Source organism: Eutrigla gurnardus (assembly GCF_963514095.1).
Source record: "Eutrigla gurnardus genome assembly, chromosome: 14".
NCBI classification, from domain to species: Eukaryota; Metazoa; Chordata; class Actinopteri; order Perciformes; family Triglidae; genus Eutrigla; species Eutrigla gurnardus.
The window spans coordinates 15,702,884-15,726,343 of NC_139937.1; the positions used below are offsets into that span (position 1 = coordinate 15,702,884).

The window sequence follows — 23,460 nt, forward strand, 5'->3', positions numbered from 1 at the left end:
TAGTGGTGTGACCTTACCCTTTCTTAACTGCAGTAACTGACATTCTCTAAACTCTCTTTTCCTACAAGTTAATGGTAACAGTAATATACTTTGAATACTTCAGAGTAATGTTTTGGTTTTCCAACTTTAGATGAAACACAACCTGCTGTTTGTCTCTGCTCTCCTCTAGTTAAACTTTTACCGCCCCCCCCCTGTGTTTTGAAAATGAGTCTACTTCCATAGCAACCTGCAGTGTGTCTGACTCCACCGAGGGCTTTGTGGCTGGCTGAATGTTAAAATGTGACTGCTTGGCTCGTTTTCTGGACAGACAGACTGAAAATACTGTACAGCATACACAATGTGTGGAGTAGTCTCAACAGGTAAGAGCAGGCATTTTAACAAATGTACTTTTCTATTTTTGGAGCTGGTGTTGCCTTGGAAACTAAAGTTTTACTTTGTACTTTTTCTCAGAGTTTCTTGATCTTACTGCGGACAATTTTGTGAGTATTAGTTTTTCTTATTGTCAATCTGCAACAGCAGTTTGGGCTGAGCAGCGATTTCTATTTTTGGGCTCTTTCAGTGGTGGCTCCTCGGAGTAATAATGGTTTACTCTTTATGTCCGTGCAGGAGAACTCTCTGGCATCTGATGATTTATTGGTCCACTTCCTCAATGATTTCCTAAGACTCCCGGTAAAGTAGTCCTGATGTTTAGACGTCAGACATTGTTTTGACAACATTCTTACAGCCTTCTTACACCCTTTACATAATTTTCCCAGTCTTTCCCAGAGGATTTGCTGTACAACCAGGAGACCAGGCAGTTTGAGGTGGTGGATGGGGCCGCTGAGTTCCTCTCCAGGAGAATCACATCAGTCTTACGCTGCAGCAAATCACAACTCCTTACTGGTGACCTCACAGCACTGGCCAGAACCCCTCCTGTAAACAACCATTACACGATCTGTGTAAGTAGGGAATAATTAATAATACAAGTGGAAATCAATAGTTGGATATGTTTGGTGGTGAAGATGAACAGAAAGTCCCTGATGTAGATTTAAGAGTGTTGACTTGAGGAATCTCCCTCCCTGACCTTTGCAGTGCCTGGACAGAGAGCAAGGAATTCAGTGGATCTTGAAAGAAAGATTGCCCTTTTTCCTGAAAAGCGATTGCTACAATGAATACAGGTACACGTGTTGGGCAATTTGTTTTTGGACCTACTGCATATATACAGGACTGTCTCAGAAAATTAGAATATTGTGATAAAGTTCTTTACTTTCTGTAATGCAATGAAAAAAACAAAAATGTCATACATTCTGGATTCATTACACATCAACTGAACTATTTCAAGCCTTTTATTATTTGAATATTGCTGATTTTGGCTTACAGCTTAAGAAAACTCAAAAATCCTATCTCAAAAAATTAGAATACTTCCTCAGACCAAGTAAAAAAATAATTTTATAACAGCAAAACTAAATCAAATATTTGAAAATGTCCATTGATGCACTCAGTACTTGGTTGGGAATCCTTTTGCACGGATTACTGCATCAATCCGGCGTGGCATGGAGGCAATCAGCCTGTGGCATTGCTGAGGTGTTATTGATGCCCAGGATGCTTCGATAGCGGCCTTCAGCTCATTTGCATTTGTAGGTCTGGTGTCTTTCATCTTCTTCTTAACTATACCCCACAAATTCTCGATGGGGTTCAGGTCAGGGGAATTAGCAGGCCAATCAAGGACAGTGATGCCATGGTCAGTGCACCAGTTACTGGTGGTTTTGGCACTGTGGGCAGGTGCCAGATCATGCTGGAAAATGAAATCCTCATCTCCATAGAGCTTTTCAGCAGATGGAAGCATGTAGTGCTCTAAAATCTCTTGGTACACAGTTGCATTTACTCTGGACTTGATGAAACACAGTGGACCAACACCAGCAGCTGACATGGCTCCCCAAACCATTGCTGACTGTGGGAACTTCACACTGGATTTCAAGCAACTTGGATTTTGCTCCTCTCCAGCCTTTCTCCAGACTCTGGCGCCTTGACTTCCAAATGAAATGCAAAACTTGCTTTCGTCTGAAAAGAGGACTTTGGACCACTCTGCAACTGTCCAGTGCTTCTTTTCCATAGCCCAAGTCAGACGCTTCTTCCGTTGTCTTGAGTTCAGAAGTGGCTTGACCATGGGAATACGGCTATTGTAGCCCATTTCCCGGACACGTCTGTGAACTGTGGCTTTTGATACCTGGACTCCAGCTTCAGCCCACTGTCTTTGAAGCTCCCCCAAATTCTGGAAGCGGCTCTTCTTCACAATTTTGTTAAGGCTGCGGTCATCTCTCTTGGTTGTGCAGCGTTTCCGGCCACATTTTTCCCTTCCAACAGACTTTTTGTGGATATGCTTTGAAACTGCACTCTGTGAACAGCCTGCTCTTTGAGAAATTTCTTTTTGTGTCTTACCCTCCTGATGGAGGGTATCAATGATGGTCCTCTGGACAGCAGTCAGATCAGCAGTCTTCCCCATACTTGTGATTTAGTTTACTGAACCAAGCTGAGTGTTTTTAAGGCTCAGGAAACCCTCGCAGGTGTTTCGAGTTAATTAGATGATTCAGGTGATTAGTTGAATAGCCTACTTGTATACTTTTTCATGATATTCTAATATTTTGAGATAGGATTTTTGAGTTTTCTTAAGCTGTAAGCCAAATTCAGCAATATTAAAATAATAAAAGGCTTGAAATAGTTCAGTTGATGTGTAATGAATCCAGAATGTATGACATTTTTGTTTTTTTAATTGCATTACAGAAAGTAAAGAACTTTATCACAATATTCTAATTTTCTGAGACAGTCCTGTATATATATATATACATAATAAACTTAGTGTTTAGTTTTACTCATTCACTGTTAATTTTGTAGTCGGTGTCTAAGAGCTCATGCAGTTTATTTTGTATGTGTGTGTGTGTTAACACCTGTATACAATGCAGTACACTGGTTATTGTGTAGCTTTTTGTAACTCCATACTGCCCTACTTAGTGCGTGTTGCTAGCAGCCTAAGGGCCACATCCCTGTACGGATCAGGTGACCGACTGACGCTAACTGGCAACCTACACACAGAAGCTGTGATAGAGGAAAAACAATAGTCTAATTCCATTTATCATAAAATGAATGCTTTTAGAAAGAACAGAACATATGCTTGTGTATTCTGTGACTGCTAGAGTATAACTTATTTTTTTGGGGTCTTTCCCAGACTAGCCAAGTTGTTGTCTCAGAGGAGGAAAGACAGTTCAGGTGGAATCACCAGGTCAGCCCCACAGCTGCGTTCTCCCTCCCAAACCAACAAGGAACATAACGGAGCACTGAAGGTCCTAACATGCACACATTCTCAAGACATTCCTACAAAACAAGGTATATATATAAAATATATGAATATATGTGAGGTAGCGTCTAGTTGTGAAAATATATATTCTTATGTTCAGGGTCACTGGTGATGAACAACGTTACACGTCTACCCTCTGGCCAGAAGGAACACATCAACACAAAATGCAGTGAGTCATCCAGAAGTTTCTCTCGCTGTTCTGACTCACAGGACCCTCGTAGCATTTCCTCTTTGTCCTCCTCCTCTAACCTTCAATGTGAGAAAGCCCTGGAACTCCAGAGCTCACACACCGAGGTGAGCCTCCACTTCACAGAGCCATCAGCGGGCAACTCAGAGGAGCAGCAAGAGTCCAGAAGCCAGAACTGCGACTCTGGACTCCAGCTGGAGTACCTGACACAGTATGTGACGGATGGCCAGACAAGTTGTACCAGCGGGGACGGGTGGTGTGAATGTAAAGCTTGCCAGCGTTTGGCTGACGGGGGAACAGAGCGGTTGGGAGGGAAGAACGAGAAAGTTCAAGAAGCCGAGAGGCGGAGTGGAGACAAAGAAAAGACAGAGTGGTTGAAGGAGAATAAAGAAGTGGGGAGCAGAGGCACAACCCAGGAAAATATCTTTGATATTAGTTGCCATGGCACCTGTCTCCATGGCAATAGACTCGACTTGGAAGAGTTGAAGGAGTTTTTGCGAGGAACCCAAGGAGAGAAGCTGCTTAATCTCTGGATGGATATAGAGAGACTGAAAGCTACGCAGAACCGAGAGCGGAAGAACAGGTAAACATTACCACCTGATCGACCTCACTTCCTGTTATTCTGCTCAACTAGAATGGCCTTTTTTACTGCTGAATGGTCATTAATGAAGTCATACCTCTTTGGATGACAGCTGCAGCTATAAAAAAGAAGTATAATGGTGGTGTTTTGCCTCAGGTATTTGGTCCTAATAAGGAGCCGGTACCTGCTGAGCAGCAGCCAGACCCGTCTCAATGTGGAGCTGCTCTCCAGACTGGGACTGAATACCTCCCCCTGCTGGACAGAGGAGAAACTGCGCTCAGTTCAGCCGTTCCTAACAGAGTCTCTGCTCTACTACTGGTGAGGTACACACACACACACACACACACACACACACACACACACACACACACACACACACACACACACACACACACACAGTAGTAATGTTAATCAAAGATGCTGTATTTGTTTATTTATAGATTTACTTGCTACTTTACTTTTGTGATGGAATACATAAACTCTGATAATGCTGCTTGTTCTGTTAATACTGTGAGTTAGATTCTGCATACGCTGATATGATAAATGCTGTTCAGTCATTTAACCTTTATAGTTAAGTCTTTGCATGCATGTCCTTGTAAGTCCTTGTAATCCTGTCTCCCTCTCCCCACAGGGTTCCCCGACTCTGGACGTCCCAGTGTGTTCAGGGAGACTGTGATGACTCCTCTCATCCAGAGCTGTGTGGTAGCCCTCTACCAGACAGACAGCCCCACCATGGCCCCGTGACCCCGCCTCCCCTCTGCCCCGACACCTGCCTGCCACAGTCCCTCCATCCTGGCCAAGGACAGGTATGAGGATGTATTACCACTTGGTGCGTATACGTTTTAAAGTAGGGAAGAGAATGCTTTTGAAGCAAAAACAATGGCGGTCTGACTATCTGCGGTGTCCAACTTGCACTCTTCAGTGACAGCAGGTGGACTAGTTTCCTGCCATGCAATTAATCGTCCTTTCTTCTGAGGCATGTTTATTGCTATAGTTGTGGAGCCAAAATGAAGTGTCACAATCATTACACTATAAGTCATTTATTGAATAAAAAAAACCCATTTATTTCCACTTCTCCTATGAGATTTTGTCATTATAAATAGAGTTTCTTTGGATTTTGGAAAGATGGTTATACAACACAAACTTGGGCACTGGGGACTTTTATAGGAATACTTAACAATTTTTGCACATTGTAGTGACTCAACGGTTTAAGTTGTTTTAAAAATCTTTCTCTGTATTTTATTAAAAGTTTCCTCTTCTGTGTATGGGTTTCATCAGTTATATTCCAGCAGAAGTCAGTTACTGGGCAGCAGAAGGATGGAAAAGATGCTGCAGGCTCTTTGTGTGGACTCGTGTGCCGGCTTATACTTTACAAACTTCTGTGAACAATCTGGAAACCAGGTACAACGGCAGCCGCTGGTTTTGCACTTTAATTCTGTGAAGGTCATCGCAATAAATCATGATTGCACATTGAGATGTAATTGTTCGTATAATGTGGTGCAGTAAGATCTTACACACACTTTCTTGTGTTTCATGATGAGGTTCCTTTTTTTGTCTCAGTTGTGGGTGAATGCTGTAAACTTCTGGACAGACCTGCAGCAATACTACGAGCTCTTCTATCAGGATGGACTAGACCCCTATAGAGTACAGAGAGAGGCTCAGGTTAGCACACACACACACACACACACACACACACACACACACACACACACACACACACACACACACACACTCACACTGCAATTTGCAAGCATAAGCAAATCAATAACATACAATTCCAGATAAGAATTCTACATTTTTTGGCTACCAAGCAAGAATAAAATATTTTTTTGTTATTCTATTAAGAAATAAAATGAGCGTATGTTTCTTTTTGCAGTATCAGTTTGAGACTGAGTGGATTTGATAAGATGTCTCTCGTTAAAGTTGAGTTCACGCTGGCCGGGCAGATAGTTTCTGGTATCTTGGTGCGCCTGTAGGGGATTTCCCATCAACAAAACACTCCCCTTAGGATTACTTCATATTCATTATGCCAAAAAAATAGCAACACACTATTAACTTGTTCATGATTTTTGAGGTTTCTTTGAGGAAATGTTGTTGCCAAGGCCAACTGTGCAACATCAAACTAATATCAAGAAATCCCCCAAAAAATGGGTGCATTTGTGTTTTCTGTGGAAAAATGTTAAAGGTAATTCAAAAGTCAAATTAAGACGCTTCATACAGAGAGATGCAAGAGATAAATAAGCTTCTTTTAGAAAGGACGCCAGGAAAAATCATGAACCACAATAAATTAAAATGCTGAGTCAACCCATAATAAAAACACAAAGTCATGAAAAGGCAATGAAACAGGCAGGATGACAGAAACTCTCTGTTGCACACAAGAACTCACACCTGCTCTTGTTTGCATGCCACTCTCATAAAACGAGTGTGAATCAGACCAGGGAGGGAAGCAGAGCAGTCCGCTCCAGAATCCCTCACAACAGAATCTATTTTCCTTCAGTTAACCTTTAGTTCTCCAAAGGAATGACATCTAGGTGGTCTTTCCAGAGCGCCGTGGCCAAGAGGTTTGAAATGAGTGACGTTTATGTGGTGTGATGTCCGCGGTGATGAGAGATAGTGAATATTGTATACGAGCGCACCGAACAATGGTGGTGATGGAAACGATGGAGAAATGTTTCTGAAGTGATGACATTTTTATGATCTCTTCTCTTCTTCTCAGCTCCTTTACTCCACCTACCTCTTCAGCTCTGCCAGGAGGAGCGTCGGCGTGGATGAGGAGGTCAGGAGGGAGGTGTACGACCGACTGATGCCTGCTTTTGAGGAGCTGTTTGACAAGGTTGTGGAACAGACGCTGAACATCCTGCTGGAGCCGTGGACACTGCTGGTCAGCAGGGACACGGAGTCCTTCCAGAAGGTGCTTCCGGTTTATCAGGGGGAAAAGGATTTGTGTGGGTTAGCTGGCTGAGGCGTGTACTGATTACAGAAATTGCCTCTCAAGTAGATAAACAGCGGTTGACCTGCTGAAGTGATGTGCAGTACAGATATCTGACACCACCGAGTAACCCTGACGACATGAGAATTTCATGTCACTATTATGTATATTATTATCACTATTTTCATTACATCACAGATAAGATGCATGTCTTTTTTTTTACAGTAAGCATCCTTTTTTAGTGCAAAACAATAAATAAATTAATAAGATGATCATAAATCATTAGGTCTCCCTGTATAAATAAAGTAATAAGTAATAAAAAATAATACTTTTTACGTTTTTCACCTACCACTAACAATGATACAACTATCATGATGGTCTTTCAAGTCACTCATGATGATATTTACGATTACACCACGATAAACTTGAGTGTTTTCTATTGTGATCCGTGGTAGAATCCTATATGATCCGGCCCCTAGTACCACTGAGGAAAGAGGATTTCCCAAAAATAATGATTGTTAATGCATCTTGGAATATTGTAAAGGTTTCCTAAGAGTGTTTCTGTGCATTATTGGATTTTGGGGCTGCAACTTAATATGGTCTTCAGCATTGATCTACGGAATATTTACTGCATTAATCATTTGGTCTATAAAACATAAATAAAACTGAAAACTTACACAATATCATGGAGCCAGGGTGACGTCATTAAATGTCTTGTTTTTCCAACAAAAAGTCTAAATATTGATTAATATCCCAAATATTCAATGTAATATAATGAAAGAAACCAAGAAAAGCAGCCAATTCTCAGGGGCCATAAAATATCTGGAAACTCTGCCTGGAAAATTACTCAAATAATTTATTGATTTTCAAAAATAATTGCTAATTCAATCTCTTTTGATTGACGAGTTGATGAATCAACGAATGGTTGCAGCTTTGATTTTTTACGTTTGTATGTTTTTTTAATGTTTGCGTGTCAAGGTGTGTGTGCAGGAGGAGGTGCGTTGCGTCGATAGTCAGGAGTACAGGGAACTCCGGAGTCTGTACGAGGAGTCGGAGCGCCAACTGAAACAGGTCAGCCAACATCCACAAGTTACAGATTAATGAAATGTTGGTCGTCAGTTAAAAGCCAATAAACACACACCTGTGAGCATAAAACAGCTAATGTCAGCAGTGTGAAAATCGATTCTATCCAGTATTTATGCATTGCTTGGTAACAATGTTGGACGTCTGGTCATATTCTAAATGACTTGGCCTGAACGCTGCATTTACAATGGTGACATACTGCCGTAACTTTAGTACTTCAATGGGGCATTATTAGGTGACGTGGAAATATCACAGCTGAGCGTTTTATACCACGTCGTATTTTTGCTGCTGTGTATCCTCCTACAGGTGGCGCAGTGCGGCCCCTCTCCTATAACACCTTCATCTCCCTTGTCACGGGGCCCGCTGGCGCCGGACTCTTGGTCCAGAGTGCCTCCAAATTACCAAGGCTACCGTCTGGGTTCCTTACTTCGCCACCAGAACGAGATCGGGCATTTCATGTCCTTCCTACAGACTCAGGATGCCAGGTTAGTACATGAAACTGTAGTCCCTAGTCAGGCTTCCTTCCACAGTCATACGACGTGCAGGGTAATTGATGACTCTAAATTGCCCGTAGGTTTTAGGTTTTTAAGGTTCCAACATAATCACAGAAAGTAGACCCCTCAATAAGCCATGAATGAACTTTGGTTCATTGTGAACCAGAGACGGTGTCTCCTGTTTAGACTTATGCCCCCCAAATTGACCTAAATATGTATATTTATAACATTACACTGTGCCTGACTTACAAATGTGCACCATATTCACATTAGAATGAAATGAAGTAAGCATACAATGCACTGAAGCTTTTGTTCTGAACATATGTATGTATGTTTCCACTCAGCGTCCATCTGACATGCTGGCTGGATCTGGAGCAGTACAGGAGGACTCCTCAGAAGGACGAGACCGTCAGACGGGAGAGATCGTCTCATATCGCAGCCAAATACCTCAACAGGAAGTACTTCTTTGGCTCTGACAGCCCGGCCACAACAGAGCAACAGAATGATGTAAGTCAGTCAGTCACATGGTTTGGAAAACAATGTGTTCAATTTTATTGGGAAACTAATTTTGGTACAGTCACATCTTCATTGATATTGGATTATAGTCAACTTCCTGGGAAAGCATTAGAGACAGCAGCGGAAACACGGTGGCCATGACAAGACAATCCCAAAATGGGATGTGAGCTCCAGCTGTGGCTCAACATCCAGATTTGATAAACAGAGGCTGCTGCTGCGGCTCTCTCACAGAGTCTCCCTTCTTGGGCATCCTGCAGATTTCAACGCTGACAGCTCTGACAGCAGGGTGTCGGTGGGAAACGGGGAGCGGGAGGACGTGGTTAGACTTAAAACGAGAAGGAGAAGAGTGTGGTTTGGATCCAGAGAGACAAGAAAGGCCAGCTCCAGTAACAAAGACAGTAGGATGAAATCTCTCCTGACATTTATAGTGTGAGATTTGGTTTCTGGATTCTAGGATTACAGGAGGAGGGCATGCTGTGTAGAGCTAGGATGAGTAGACACTGAGCAATGAGTGTGATTATCTGGAAATGGTTGCTATTTATTTATTGTACGGTCACAGAAAAGTGTTATTTTATGTTCTATAGGATTTGGGGCTGATGCACCATCACAGGCGTAGTCACTTAAACTCATGTAGACTACGCCTTCATCGACATCACTGCATGTTCTAACTGTGTATTTGGATTATTTATTTGACATAATTTATTATATTAAGCAATAATGTTTTCATACAAGTGAACCAATAAGCCGGGTTTGGTCAGTTGTATTACTACCACAAGTCAGAAGAATGTATCTATCACTTTAATACTATTTAAATGTGTAATAATGTAGCCTAACTACCACCACTAACACCAAATATTTCAAATGTTTTTGGGATACTTTTTTTATTTGAGTAGAAAGTCAACATTTTATTCATTACTTTTAGTAAACTATTTTAACTCTTTATTCATTATTTTTAGCTAACTGAACTGTTTATTTATTAATTTTAGCTTATGATTTTAACTGTTGATTCATTATTTTAGCTAACTGTTTGAACCGCATCATTACTTTCAGCTAACTGTTGATTCATTATTTTAAGCTAACTGAACTGTTTATCCATTATTTTTTGTTAACAGTTTGAACTGTTTATCATTTCTTTTTGCTAACTGTTGATTCATTACTGTTGCTAACTAATCCAGGGTCCAGGTTTTTCTTTCTATGTATTTCAAATTGGCTATTCTACAATTTTCCCGCAACCCCCTGGTAAGCTAGCTCTGGTTGTGAGTATTAAAGTCATGGCTGTTGAAGAACCCTGATTGAAATGATCTTGAAGCACACTGGGTCAAGATAGACGTGAAGTGTAACCTCCTTGTTGATGACCTTTGACATTTGTCACCCTCATCTCATAAAATACCATCAAAAATAATGATAATAACGTTTGAGTGAAGATGCCAGTTCTAGTGCTTCTAACTCTGTAGGACTGGGTCTGGCTGCCGCGCTCCCATCTGAGCGTTGGTTCATGTCTGCGTGAGTGATGCGGAGAGAGTGACAGCTTTACTTCTTTGGCCCTTCACTCTTTCAATCACTCAGTCATCCAGTCACAGATTGGCCTCCTTTCATCTACTGACTCCCACTCCAATGGCACGACTGTTTCTCATTTCTGAGGCCTGTGTGCGAGTGTGCAATGCACGGCTGTGTGCGTGCATAATGAGATGAGAAAAAATATAAAGAGATATAAATAGGGAGACGTGGCCAGATCGATGAATAGAGACAGAAAGCAGACAGGGGAGATGAAGGGAACAGAGGGATTGTGGGAATGATAAAGAGCACAGCAGGAGTCAGGAAGGAGAGGACTTTTCAGTTGGGTTTCCCACTGTGGGCAGCGTTTTTTTTCCTGAGTCTGTTCTCCTCATATGTTTTTCATGTTGAGACATCTTTAGCATTCATATCAAACACATTATCACAACCATCTGCCTCGACTGTCTTTGACTGGGTGTTTCTTTTGCTTTTACTGTGTGTACAGATATTGCGTCTGGCAGGTGGACTGGAGCATCTGAAAGAGGAGTTTCTCTCAGACCCAGTCGTCGTTGAGATCCAGGAAATCATCAGGAGTCACATTGAGAAAAAATGGCTGCCTCTGTTCCTGTCCACAGCGGAGTTCACTGAGCGACTGAAACACAAACCAAAGGTGGACGTCTTGACTCGGAACACAAAGAAATAATCATTTTCCCAGAAGTTCAATGAAAATACCACTCCCATGTCTGTCTATTCACTATACGGCCACAGTTAGCATTCAAGTAGCTTAGCTTAGCTTAGCATAAAGACAGGAAAAGGGAGAGCAGCTAGGCTCTGTCCAAAGATAACAAAATTAATCTACTGGCAGCTCTATAGCTCACTAATTAACATGTTGTAATCCGTACAAAAACCAGAGTTTGGACATCACAAGTTGCGGTTTTACCGGGGTAGGGGGACGGTTTCTTGGCTCTGAGCAGTTGCCAGAAAACCAGCAGAGACTTTAGGAAGTTACTGAACCCAGCCAAGAAATAGTGCCAGTACTTTTACTTCATTGAATGGAGTGCACAGATAAGATATTACATTTCTTACTAGTGTTTTATCGATGATTAATGGCCCCATGATTGCTTTAAACATGCTGTCATTCACATGCTGATCTAAAAAACAATTTAGATCTGTCTGTTCCTAATAAAGGCATTAGATTACTGTTGTATAATGGCCTTAAGAGTGGACAGAGATATGAGCGCATTAGGGGCTCTGTGTGAGAAAACGCTAAACGCTGTCACTCGTAGGTTAGGTTGCCTCCTCAGGTGGTAAAGCATGAACCACAGATTCCGCTGCTCCGCCTCATTATGTTATCAAGTTTACCATGTTTGGTGACATGGATCCTCTCATCAAGTAATCGGAGGTAGACACAGTTTAGCGTTACATGCTGTAGGAGAAGAGTGGAAGGGTGGAAAAGACAGTTAAGAGGAAGATGAGGCGGGAGTCCGATGACATCAGAGAGGTAAAGATCTCTCTAGTTGGAGGAATACGGTCAGGGGAAATAAAGACTCAGGAAAGGTTAAAGGGAGAAGAAGAGAGAGGGCTTTAGTTACTGGCCGTGACAAAGAGCAGCAGAGTGCAGAGCAGGTAGGTTTGAGGTGTCGGTTGATTCTAGTTTACTCAGTTTCTGACTTTTGACCTTTGTGTGTGTGTGTGTTTGTGTGTGTGGTAGCCCCGAGCAGCAGGAAGACTCTCACAACAAGTCTACCGTCGACGCAGAACGAGGAGAGAAGCCTGGAAGGTAAGTGGAAATCCTCTGGGGGAAGCTGGATATTTTAAATGGAGAGAAATAAGGCATTTCCTGGCCTGAAAGCATGCGATTTAGTTCATGACTTGGCTTCAAACACTGGCTTTGTCAAACACCATTTTGGCCTTGTGGTTGGTTTTCCCAAATTGGATCCAGGATAAATAAGATTAAAGCATCAGCATTACTTACCTTCCTTTAATAGCGTTTGGAGGGTTTTCCATGCAGCTCTGATCTCGTCCACTCATTTCAGCTCAACGCAGATATAAAACATGGACATTTCAAGCAGGATGATTACAGGAAGGAGTTTTCCATACATGATTGTGACTATTGTTTTATGACTGTTGTCTCATTATTGGCAAAGAGCGGGTTTTCCCCCCCAAATAATGTATATTATATAACTTTTCTGTGAGATGAATAAAGATCATCTTTACGTTCAGGAGCACATGTGTCTTATACCGGTGTGCACATTTCTAAGGTTTTCTTTTGTTTACACATAAGTAAAGGATTCTATGTATTTTATCTCTGCCTCCTAACATCCGTCTCCTGTGTGTCCCTGCAGGCTGATGGCTTGTGGATGAGTTCCTCCAAAGAGATCCTGCTGTTTCGACGTATCCTCCTCAATCCTGCCATTTGTATACAGTTCCAGCACTTTGTGTCTCTGAAGGGAGACTTCCTAGAAAAGGATGTGCTCTTCTGGCTGGAGGTGCAGCGATACAAGGTAAAAACAAGCAAATATACCTCGAGGTGGTGGGTCACATGGTGTGCCTGCAATGCCACCTGGTCTGAGATTTTGTTGTATGCTATTCCATGTTCTCTCATCTTTCCTGTATCTCTCCACACTTACTATGAAAGGAAGTTGGGACAATATCTAAGGAATACTTTAAGTCCCCCTGCATTTAAAATGTGTTTATCATTATTTAACTTGGATGGTTGTGGTGAGTTTTCACATTCATCTGCTGCTCTCTGCTCACCTTAAAAACGTACTTTGGGACTTACTAGACACAAGTATCAAACCACATGTTAAAAAGCATCAGAATACAGGAAATTACATTAAAAATATCAACGATAATCAACTTTTACCAACTGAAACTCACTTATCTCAATGCATAAAAAAATGGAATATCAAGTGAAGCTGATACTTCGACATAGCTCTGACCATACATAACATTTCTCTTCTGTCCCCTCTCTTCCTGTATGCAGGACCTCTGTCACTCCCATAGTGATGAGGCCACCATCCAGCAAAAGATCTCCACCATCATTAACTGTTTTATCAACTCCTCCATGCCCCCGGCTCTGCAGATAGACGTCCCCCCAGAACAGGCCCAGCACATTCTGGAGAAGCACCATGAGCTGGGTCCTTACATCTTCAGAGAGGCACAGGTAGTGTGTGTGTGTCTATGAGTTTGTATTGTATTTCCTCCCAGTATATAGGCTGCATGTGTGTTATTTTTCTCTGTGTATGTAGATGTCAGTGTTCAGTGTATTGCTGAAGTTTTGGCCGGAGTTTCAAGAGCTGAGCAGCAGCGTTCAAGCGGAGCAACTTCTTCCTCTACTGCAGGAGAAACGAGTCCAACACAGAGCGATGGTACGGAGCCAGAGGAGAGCTCAGGTGAGAAAACAGTAAATAATGTAAAAAATAATGTTGAGAAAAGGAGAAAATGAATTCAGTCTGACCTCTCTTGTTCAGGAAGAGCTGGAGAAACTAGAGTCCAGTTTTACAGAGGAGGATGAGACCGATGACTACGGAGAAGCAGAACAAGAGGGGAGCCATAGGAGAAAACAGTCGGTAAGGAGCAGCCTGATGTTCAGGGTGAGGGAAACCTAATGAATTAAGTTGTGTTTGTTTAAAATGTTGTACGACGAACTGTATAGTCATAAAGTCAAAGTAAACTACACAATTAATATGCCAGGGGGAAAAATCACATCATAGTATGTTCAAAACTATACAGTCATTAAAGAAGTGAATTAAAAAAATCATTGCATGCTACCACCAAGTAGTTTTAACATCATTACAATGTGATGTATATATTAAGTAAAGCACTTTGGCCAGGTTGAGAGCAATTGTACGGTCAATCAGCAAGGATGTTGTGTACCAGTTTTGGAATCATTAGCCTAATTTGACTATTTTCCTAATTGCGTTAGAGTTGACTGGATTTTGTAAATGTTCCCTCAGTTGTCGTGGTCCTACTCCAAGTCCATGACGGCTCTGCAGAGAGAAGAGGGGCTGCTGAGGAGACGGAGTCAGCTGGAGACCTCGTTCTACTCAGCCTCAGGTACACAAACATCTCCCTAGGCTCAGTTAAATTCCCACATCCAGCCCGTTTGACTGAGCTCTGCTACCATTGGAGAAGAATGCCAAAACACTGAGATTACATTTAGCCATTCCCACAGTAAAATCCAAGCTAAAGTTCCAAAGCTCCGATATTAACTGGCACTCATGATTTTGATGAAGGTTGTAAAGAATATTTTACTGTCATGTCAATTTTCACCTATTCAAATCTGTGCTAACAGTGTCCTGATATCTGGCCTACACATCAAAACAAAAATGCATTTATTAGAAAACTAGAGCCAAAAGACTTTTAAATTCCCGGGTCTAGTTTCTCTGAAAATATCATAGAATAGTGTATCCAAAGAACAATATTACATTATGACATAAAAATGTAGTATTCCATATGATTCTAAAAGTCGACAAATCCATATTTTTACTACAAAATAGTCTTAAAAAAGGCAAACATGTGCTACAATAGTGCATGTGAAAATGCAACTGTAAACTGCTGTATGTTAATGTCAGAACAGTACATTAATTCATTCAGTATGACTTTGTTTAAAGGGAATACGATGTACATTTGGTGTCATAATTTTCTTTTCTCCCCAGAATAAGAACATTGGTTTCCTTTCTGGACCAGAACTGATGAATAATGGTCTCTTTATGACGTCCTCTTCTTCTACTGTGTGAATGGAGTTGCATTACAGGTTGTCCTGTCAGCTGCATTTTCAATAAATTACTATTTTCAACATGAATTGCTACTAGTTCTATCACTAATCAACATACTAAGACTGGTCTTGAAAACGTGTATCCTACCTCAGAGCTTCAGCACAGGGATGTGTTCTCTCAGTTATAACCCTCTTCCTCCCAGATGTGCCCCATTATGGCTGTGTGAACATGCAACATAAATAACTAGCAGAAATCTGACAACATGAATACACTTTTATAGCATTTTAAGTTATTTTTATAGAATAAGTGTTAGTTGTGCATTTGGCCAAAAAACTAAGAAAACACCATATGTTGAAACAAAATAAAGAAAGTCATCAGAATTCTGAGTTGCATTGAAGTATCCCTATGAAGGACATTTCTACTGGCTGTTTTTTTAATCTGTTGCACAGAGCCGGTTCTGCAGACTCCTCCTCCGTCAGCAGACAGTGAACGCGTCCTCCAGGAGTCCTCGCGGACAGTAAACAGTGTAACAGATATGACAGTCAACGAGGAACGAAATAACACGACGTCAACACACAAACACAGCGCTAGCTTTGGCCCGCAGACACAACTGGCTTGTTCGACTGCGGGCTGTGTGAAATGAAACTGACTTCAAGCAGCAACGCTTTGACACAGACGAGGTTTTGTTACCGGAGCACGGTGAGTGGAAACCCAGAGCAGCTACTGATATCTTCATGATGACGTAAGAACTTGAACCTGGATACATTTACATGATTTAAAACTCACCTGGGAAAAAAAATCCTACAGTATCTAGAACATGAAATCGTGTTGCAAAACGAGTATTACAACTAGAATTTATATATTTTCTTACATATACACGATAGCATGACACTTAATCACTTTTAATGTTTTTATTAAAATGATTCTCTATTAATATATTATCCATTTACATACATTGAAGGCATTAGACAGAGCTCAGTGTTACAATAGAAAAGGCAACAGTAACATCTTTACATCATGAGGGGTTTGGCATCCACGTACGGTTACAAAGAACAGTGTTATTGTCAAACAAGTATGTTACATTGTCTATAAAAAAAAACACATTTTGGTTGATAGCTGGCATCTCTCTCATCCATCAACAAGTATATAATATTGCACATAACATTGGCATGAGACGTCGTCACTGCTTGGAGAATGTAAACACTAAACCTGTTCTGCAGAAACATCACACACTGTTTTGACAGAAATGTAGTAAATTAGTTGTGTACTGTGAATTTGTATCTGGAACACTGATTTAAAGATTTAATTGACACGACTCTTATTTGTTTTAGTGTTAACCAAAGTATGCGCTCAGTGAAATGTCTTAACTTACATGTGTTTTTATGATTAAAGCTAATTCTAACCCCTCAGTTTGTGCATTTCAGGGGGGACAAAAAATGCAATTTCTAAGGATTCTCTACATCCATAAGGCATAAATGACCAGGTGGACTTTCTTTATTAAAATAAATTACCTCAACAGGTATCTTTTGCATAAATGTGAAGTTATCTTTTCAGAGCCAAAGCAAAGGCTCCGTTTAAATTAGCACAAATGTTCTTCTCTTAGTTTCATAAATTACTGTGCATTAGTGGAATCCGATGTGTAAGGCTTTATTCTTTACCACGGTGAACTTGCTGACAAACACCTTGGCGAAGGCGGGATCCACCAGGTAGCGGTAAGACTTGGTGACGGAGGGCGGAGCCTCTGCAAGCGTCACTGCGGGCTGCAGCTGGAGAGAGGCAGTGGATGGGGAAAGAAACTGGGAGGCTCGCATCACGTAATCCACCAACCGGCGATACTGCTGCTCTGACAGACGCTCACGGACGCCGTCACCCTGAGGGAGGACAGACGGCTGTCATTTATAACACAGATCCACACTAGATGTTTGCATCAAACAAATTAAATGTAGGAACGCCAAACAATATGCAGATTTATAAAAACCATGCCAGTGGGTAATATTCTTTTATGATTTCCAAAGGATCCGCCTCATATCCCACCCTCAACGCAAAGCACCTCATAATGCTGGTGCATAGAAATGAGCCTGCTGACTTTAAAGTCAATCACTACTACCGAGAGGAAGAATATTTTTCTGACGCAAAAATGTAGGTGTTTTTTACGATATGAACATTTTATGTCACAATTATCCTGCCAAAACAAGTGTGATTCACAAAGGATCCAGGTAATCATCAAAATATGCTTAACACTCTTAAAATGGCACCAATATTTTACTATTGAGTCACAGATGAGAACATCCTTTTTAGTGACAATGAAATCATCGTAAATACGATGATAATAAGTCTCCTCTCCTGCATGAATAAAGGAGAAATAAAATGTGGTATCCTGTGTTGTTTCAAGTCAGGCTCTATTTATCACTTCTCTACCATGACAACAAGCTAGACATCTTTTTCCATTTACGGAATGGAAGTGATGCACAATCTCTTTATTGTGAGGGATTTGAGGGTAAATCTGCTGCAGGTGGTGTCCAGTCATCATGGACACATGATGGGAGTGTGTTGCCATGACAACCAGAAACTCTTGCGGCTACTTTTTAATCCTCAACCAGACGGAAAGAAGTGAAAAGAACTGAACTAGTTGTATGTGTCAGCAACTGATCAATTGAGGTCAAAGGTTAATGCCCTCTGCTGCTGAGCAAGCGTAATACTGAAGTAACACAGTTATAGGACATACTTACATTTTAAAGTTTTACATAAAGTGTGCGCAAATATTGCACTTTTTGCACACAGATAAGTAAAGTGTAAAAGTATTTGGAAGCAAAGGCAGCCAGCTCAGTGAAGATGTTTTGCTCTAAAAGCAATTAGACTTCAGATTCAAATGCTGTTTGGCCTTCAGAATAAAAATAGAGATTAAATAAAGCATTTACAATGATTTAAATGTAATGATTTGTATCGGTAAAATACTAAAATAGAATACTCAAACTAATATAGCATCTCTCCTTTTTCAAACAGTAAACGTGGTACGACATGTATTGCCTGTGTGAACAGTGTATGAAGGAAACACTGATTTCCAACATGACATTATTGTTCTGAGCTTCAGCCTCACCTCTGTGTCGCTGGCTACCGTCTGCTGCTGTAAGGTCAGGGTGAGCTGGTCCTGCTGTCCTGGCTCCTGCTGACACTCCACCTGCAGGGGGCAACAGGGTTAACGTTCACGTCACAGCCTCACAGCAACAAGAAAGATTCCTCCGACTATTACAGGAGCTGTTTTTCAGGTGTACCTTGGGTCCCGCTGGAGGAGTTCTGTTGCTAACTCGGACAGAGCAATAATGTTATGTACATGTGTATACATTTCTGAACATTAGGCTGAGGATCAAAAAAGACCAAAAACAATAGAACGGACTAAGTGCAGCAACCTAGTCTCAGTGTAGTGAGTCCAAAACAGCCATAAAAAGCCATGGTCAACTTTTTCAGGGAAAAAAAAAGTCATACTATAGCATGTCGAAAAAAAGTGAAAAATCGACAAAATTCCTAAAATGTTGTAAAAATGATGTAAAAGTCCTCACATATGCTTCTATATCGCGTGTCAATCAAAATCTGAGTGTAGTGAGTGCAAAATAGTTATAAAAAGGCTTAGTCATACCCCCCCCAAAAAAAAGTCATACTATAGCACGTCGAAAATTCACGAAAAAGTCAGTCAGGATATATTCATAAAAAAATATTTAAAATTGTTAAAAAGGCATAAAAATCGCTCATCTCGCTTGACGCGCCTAGTCTCAGTGTAGTGAGTCCAAAACAGCCATAAAAAGCCATGGTCAACTTTTTCAGGGAAAAAAAAAGTCATACTATAGCATGTCGAAAAAAAGTGAAAAATCGACAAAATTCATAAAATGTTGTAAAAATGATGTAAAAGTCCTAACATATGCTTCTATATCGCGTGTCAATCAAAATCTGAGTGTAGTGAGTCCAAAACAGTCATAAAAAGGCTTATTCATGGCAGGCAGGCAGGTGGTTGAGTGGTTAGAGTGCATGCCATTTACCCATGTCTGCATGGTCAGGTTCGAATCCCAGCTGGAGATCCTTTGATACATGTCACATCCCCCTCTCTCTCCCATGTGAAAAGTGCGGAGTTCAACAGCACCACCACGTCACGTCGTAACGGCATTCAGGCAGCTGCGATGACAACTGTCACTGATCTGGGTTCATTAACAGACTGTACTGTCCGTACGTCAACGTCACTCATGTGAGCCCGCTTTTAGTGTATGCTCGACACAGAGACAGCAGGCTATAGTTTGTAAGCTACCTGGCTCTAGCAGTTCGCGTTAGCGGCTTATAGTCACTCACGTTAAGTTAACGTTAGTAAGCTGGTCACTTACTAACTAAACGTTACTATTCACGTTTCGCTGTCTCTGTCTCTCTCTCTCACTGTGTGCGTGATTATAGCTGCGGGAGGGTGTTGTCAGCGCCGCCGCCAGGATTACATTTCAATGTACGCACAGAAACGACAAATACAACAACAAATGGAAAAATACTTTTTTAAGACAAAATCTAATGTTTTCAGTATCAGTGAAATCAGTAGTGTATATCATGGTGATAGGCCCCGGTGCAAATAGTTTTTTGTGCCCTCCATCCCCGACCTAAACACAAGCGCACGCTTGTGAGCACTCCACGCACGCACACACACGCTTGGACACGCACGCACAGTACGGTATGATAACTCTGCCGGCCCGGGGAGAGAGACATGCATCGGCTCGGCCCACAGTGCTCAGCAGCAGAGAGGTGACGAGACTAGAGCCGAGCTGTATTGTGTAGTGGAGAGGGGCCAACACACGCTATGCGTAATTGCGCGCACACACTCGCGATCGTCCTCTCATATGCGGCTGCATCCGGCCCGGTTCAGCAGCATCTATTTTTTTTTTCCACCTTCAAAAAAAGTCCTCCCAGTGCGTACTGGATTCCGCTGGCAGCGCCACTGGGTGTTGTTATATATTCACATTGAAATTCTGACATTGATTTGAGCCCCAACGTCGTATGAGTTAGCCCCACCATAGTTGAACCAGAAAAAATACTCTGGCGCCGCCACTGGCTGCGCGGAGGCGCTCCTAATGTAAATGATTATTGATTTATGAATGAATTGATAGGTGGCTTATTTTTGGCATATTGATTTTTTTCTGTACAATGGTAGGGGAAACACTGATAGGACCCGGGGGAACATAGGACCTGGGGAACATAGGACCCGGGAAACATAGAGATGACCCCTTTTTCAGTCTGGGGTGATTTCTGAAACGCTGTGCCTTTTCTACCGACTGCTGTCAGTTACCTCTGTGATGGGGAAGGCCTGCTGCTGGGTGTCCTCACTGAGGCTGACCACAAACAGCACCTCGGAGGTGAGGAGCAGACAGCCGGCATGCTCCTGACCTGACCCGCTCACGATGGTGACCTCCAGGGCCATGTGGAGCTCCGGCCGCCCCAGAGACTGGAGCATCTTCCTGTGGTGGAAGCAAGCAAGGAGGGACGGAAATAAAAACAAGTTAGGACACACGCATTACGCTGTTCACAGGGAGGGACGTGTGGAAAACTCGAAACACGTCTGTCATTTTGTGCTTAATCAAGTATAGGCAGCATTACTTTGTGCGTGGATTACGTGCGTACATATACAAACACATAATGGCAGGCCTCCTTACTCCACATATACACTTTCCCTATCGACGCGGGACCACACAAGGTGCCCAACTAACCTTCAACACACACAAACACACGACTCCACGTGTTTCTATACATCCTGTAATTTACATTTCTACATGTTCCCGGTGTGGTTCCTATTACACACACGGTTCGATAGGGAAATATGTGTGCAGCGGGACCTGAAGTCTTCAGTCATGTTCCTCTGACAGCGTGTTTACTTTGGAAGGCAGGTGTTCAAATTGCGCAGCAGATGTTGAGGCAGCCACAGTAGGGACAGTTTGGTTCTGTTCAGTGTTACTCGGCTGACCCCTCAAGTGCCTGGGCTACCTGTAGTCGTCGGAATAATTGATGGATGCCTGACCGAAACCAGTTTGACTGCAACGCTGCACGGATGAAACCACAGGGGAGCATTATCTCAGCGTTCATGTGCTTTTTATCTTTTTTTTTTTTTTCCCCTCTTTCTTTTTCTTCATCTTCCTCTTACATTAGCACGACATACCGCTAACCTCTCGGGTGATGACAACTAAAGTGGAATGTCCTAAAGATATATTGTATCTAAAATTTGGCCTTTTTCCTCATGGCAGTTGACAGTCAACACAGACTGCTATTAGAAGTAAATGTTTGATAGCTATGGAAACCAAACTAAATTGCGGAAAAGTCATTATAAAATGCCATAAATGCCTTTTCTCCGGCTCCTGATAACCTTCTGGAGACACAGGGCTCTTATAAATTTTATGATAATATTAAGTGCTGCTGAGTTGAAACACTCAGATCTGATGCAGTGCTGTCGATACCACTGCCATTTATTTCTTTGTTTCTTTACAACGCAAGACCCAACGGTAACCTTCTGCTTGGCACAACGTGCAACTTTCGAGTCCCTCCCAAAATCCAAGCCGTTCCAGCACACAAAGGAAGGTGTTCCTCCATCTGATGGCACTGGGAAACATCTCTGGATAGACTCATAGTTAAACAACAAGACCAATTTCTAGCTGGCGGCTTTGGCAGAGTGCTTATAAAAACCTTTTAACGTGGCTCGATGAGAACGAGGGAGGGCAGGCTGGCTACCATGTGTGGGATCAAGGTCAAACATTTTTTCCAGAGTCGTTTTTCCCCCCACTTTTTTTTGGGAAAGTTGGTAATGAACCGTCCAAGTTTTTTTTTTAAACAAGACAAGCAAAAATGATGAGAGGTAAGGGGGGGAGAAAAAGAACAGCAGATCCTGGAGCGACTCCAAGGAAAGCAAAGGCGAGAACACATGTCCCACTTCTAACGAATGGCTGGACGGAGTAATGAAGGAGCCTGCAGAAAGAGTGAGCGGCTGGGAATGACAGAGGTCATACCAGACATATTTCAGGTGGCTGTTTGGGGCCTGAGCCGACTTCTCCTCCGTCGGCAGGTACAGTTGTTTAGGAAGCTGCCACAGTCCTGCTCCGTGGAGGATCCCTGTCAGACAAACAGAAAGACGGTCAGCGTCACTAGAACCATCAGGGAAGTTTGGTCTCCTGCGTTTACGCATTTAAATACAACGTGCATTCACACCGACAAGGCCGACTGGAGCCACTTAAAACCTCACTTCAGTTCGATGAATTGGACATTTGATGGACAAAGACAGTTTCTGCATGCGTGTGTTCAATGCGTGGATGGATCCAAACACATGATTGGCATGGCTCTGTGTGCACACGTCCCAGTGAGTGAGTTCATAACCCCGTGTGCCAGCGTTCGTTTGTTGCGCTGTGCCAGGGTCATTGTTCCTCCATCCCTCCAGAGCTGTCAGCAGAGCGGCGGTGGGCCAGTGAAGTCATCAAGCAGTTAAAACGGAGCCATAAAGAACACAGTGAGATCCATTAATGATGTCACCGCTGTGGTAATCTGCAATGCTGCAACTCAACGATTCAAGGATCATTTATTGTCGCTATGCAGCGCAGGGATGCACATGGAAATGCAGTTTAAGGCCATTTGGTACACAAAGAGAAACGAGAGAAAAAAAGAAAAGAAAACAAAAACGGTAGTTCATTGATATAATGACCGGCATGAACACATCAGGGAAACACCGTCCATCATCTCTGACTGTTTGAGCATCATTGATACAAAAACGGAGTCCTGCTCTCTGTCCTGTGGTCCATCCCTTAAGTGCAGCTGGATCCTGGACGCCACAATGGAACCAGATCTCTGTGAAGATCCGGGCCCAGCAGAACCCCGTTGCTGGGTCAGCCTGAAGTCTTATTTCATCAGTTTTATTTTCCTGTGACCGACGGCAGACATCCAGGAGCATGCTGGGTAGTGGAGGAGACTCCTCCCTCTCTTCCTGGGGCGGCCCACTTGCTTTTACTGACATCTGCTCCATGTTGATGAATGTATTCTGTCATAGGTCAGAGGTGCTCCAGTAATAAACACGTGTGTGTGTGTGTGTGTAGGTATCGGTGTGTTTCATCAGACAGCATAATAACCC

The 23,460-nt window shown here is 42.3% G+C and overlaps 3 protein-coding genes across 4 annotated transcripts in view; 2 read left to right on the forward strand and 1 right to left on the reverse strand.

Moving 5' to 3' along the window:
- Positions 1-23,460, forward strand: part of LOC311024283 (polyadenylate-binding protein 1A) — a 477,590-nt gene that overhangs the window by 55,360 nt on the left and 398,770 nt on the right. The gene's annotated exons all lie outside the window — the stretch shown is intronic.
- rgs22 (regulator of G protein signaling 22) lies at positions 265-15,440 on the forward strand. Its single transcript, XM_084026607.1, has 23 exons — positions 265-359; positions 451-479; positions 607-669; positions 756-938; positions 1,072-1,157; positions 3,203-3,360; positions 3,432-4,101; positions 4,255-4,416; positions 4,730-4,904; positions 5,377-5,499; positions 5,659-5,760; positions 6,815-7,009; positions 8,006-8,098; positions 8,417-8,595; positions 8,949-9,111; positions 11,120-11,284; positions 12,326-12,394; positions 12,960-13,118; positions 13,601-13,780; positions 13,866-14,009; positions 14,088-14,186; positions 14,595-14,673; positions 15,276-15,440. Exons 1-23 carry the CDS (start codon positions 338-340, stop codon positions 15,278-15,280), a joined length of 3,303 nt encoding a protein of 1,100 aa, XP_083882733.1. The 5' UTR covers positions 265-337; the 3' UTR covers positions 15,281-15,440.
- The window catches only part of vps13b (vacuolar protein sorting 13 homolog B), a 317,809-nt gene continuing 310,584 nt past the window's right edge, over positions 16,236-23,460 (reverse strand). For both annotated transcript variants that reach the window (XM_084026605.1, XM_084026606.1), the window contains exons 65-68: positions 22,352-22,454; positions 20,647-20,815; positions 18,433-18,513; positions 16,236-17,206 (exon numbers count right to left, since the gene is read on the reverse strand). In XM_084026605.1, the coding sequence (XP_083882731.1) occupies positions 16,958-17,206; positions 18,433-18,513; positions 20,647-20,815; positions 22,352-22,454 (602 nt within the window). In that variant the 3' untranslated portion in view covers positions 16,236-16,957. The remainder of the gene's footprint in view (positions 17,207-18,432; positions 18,514-20,646; positions 20,816-22,351; positions 22,455-23,460) is intronic.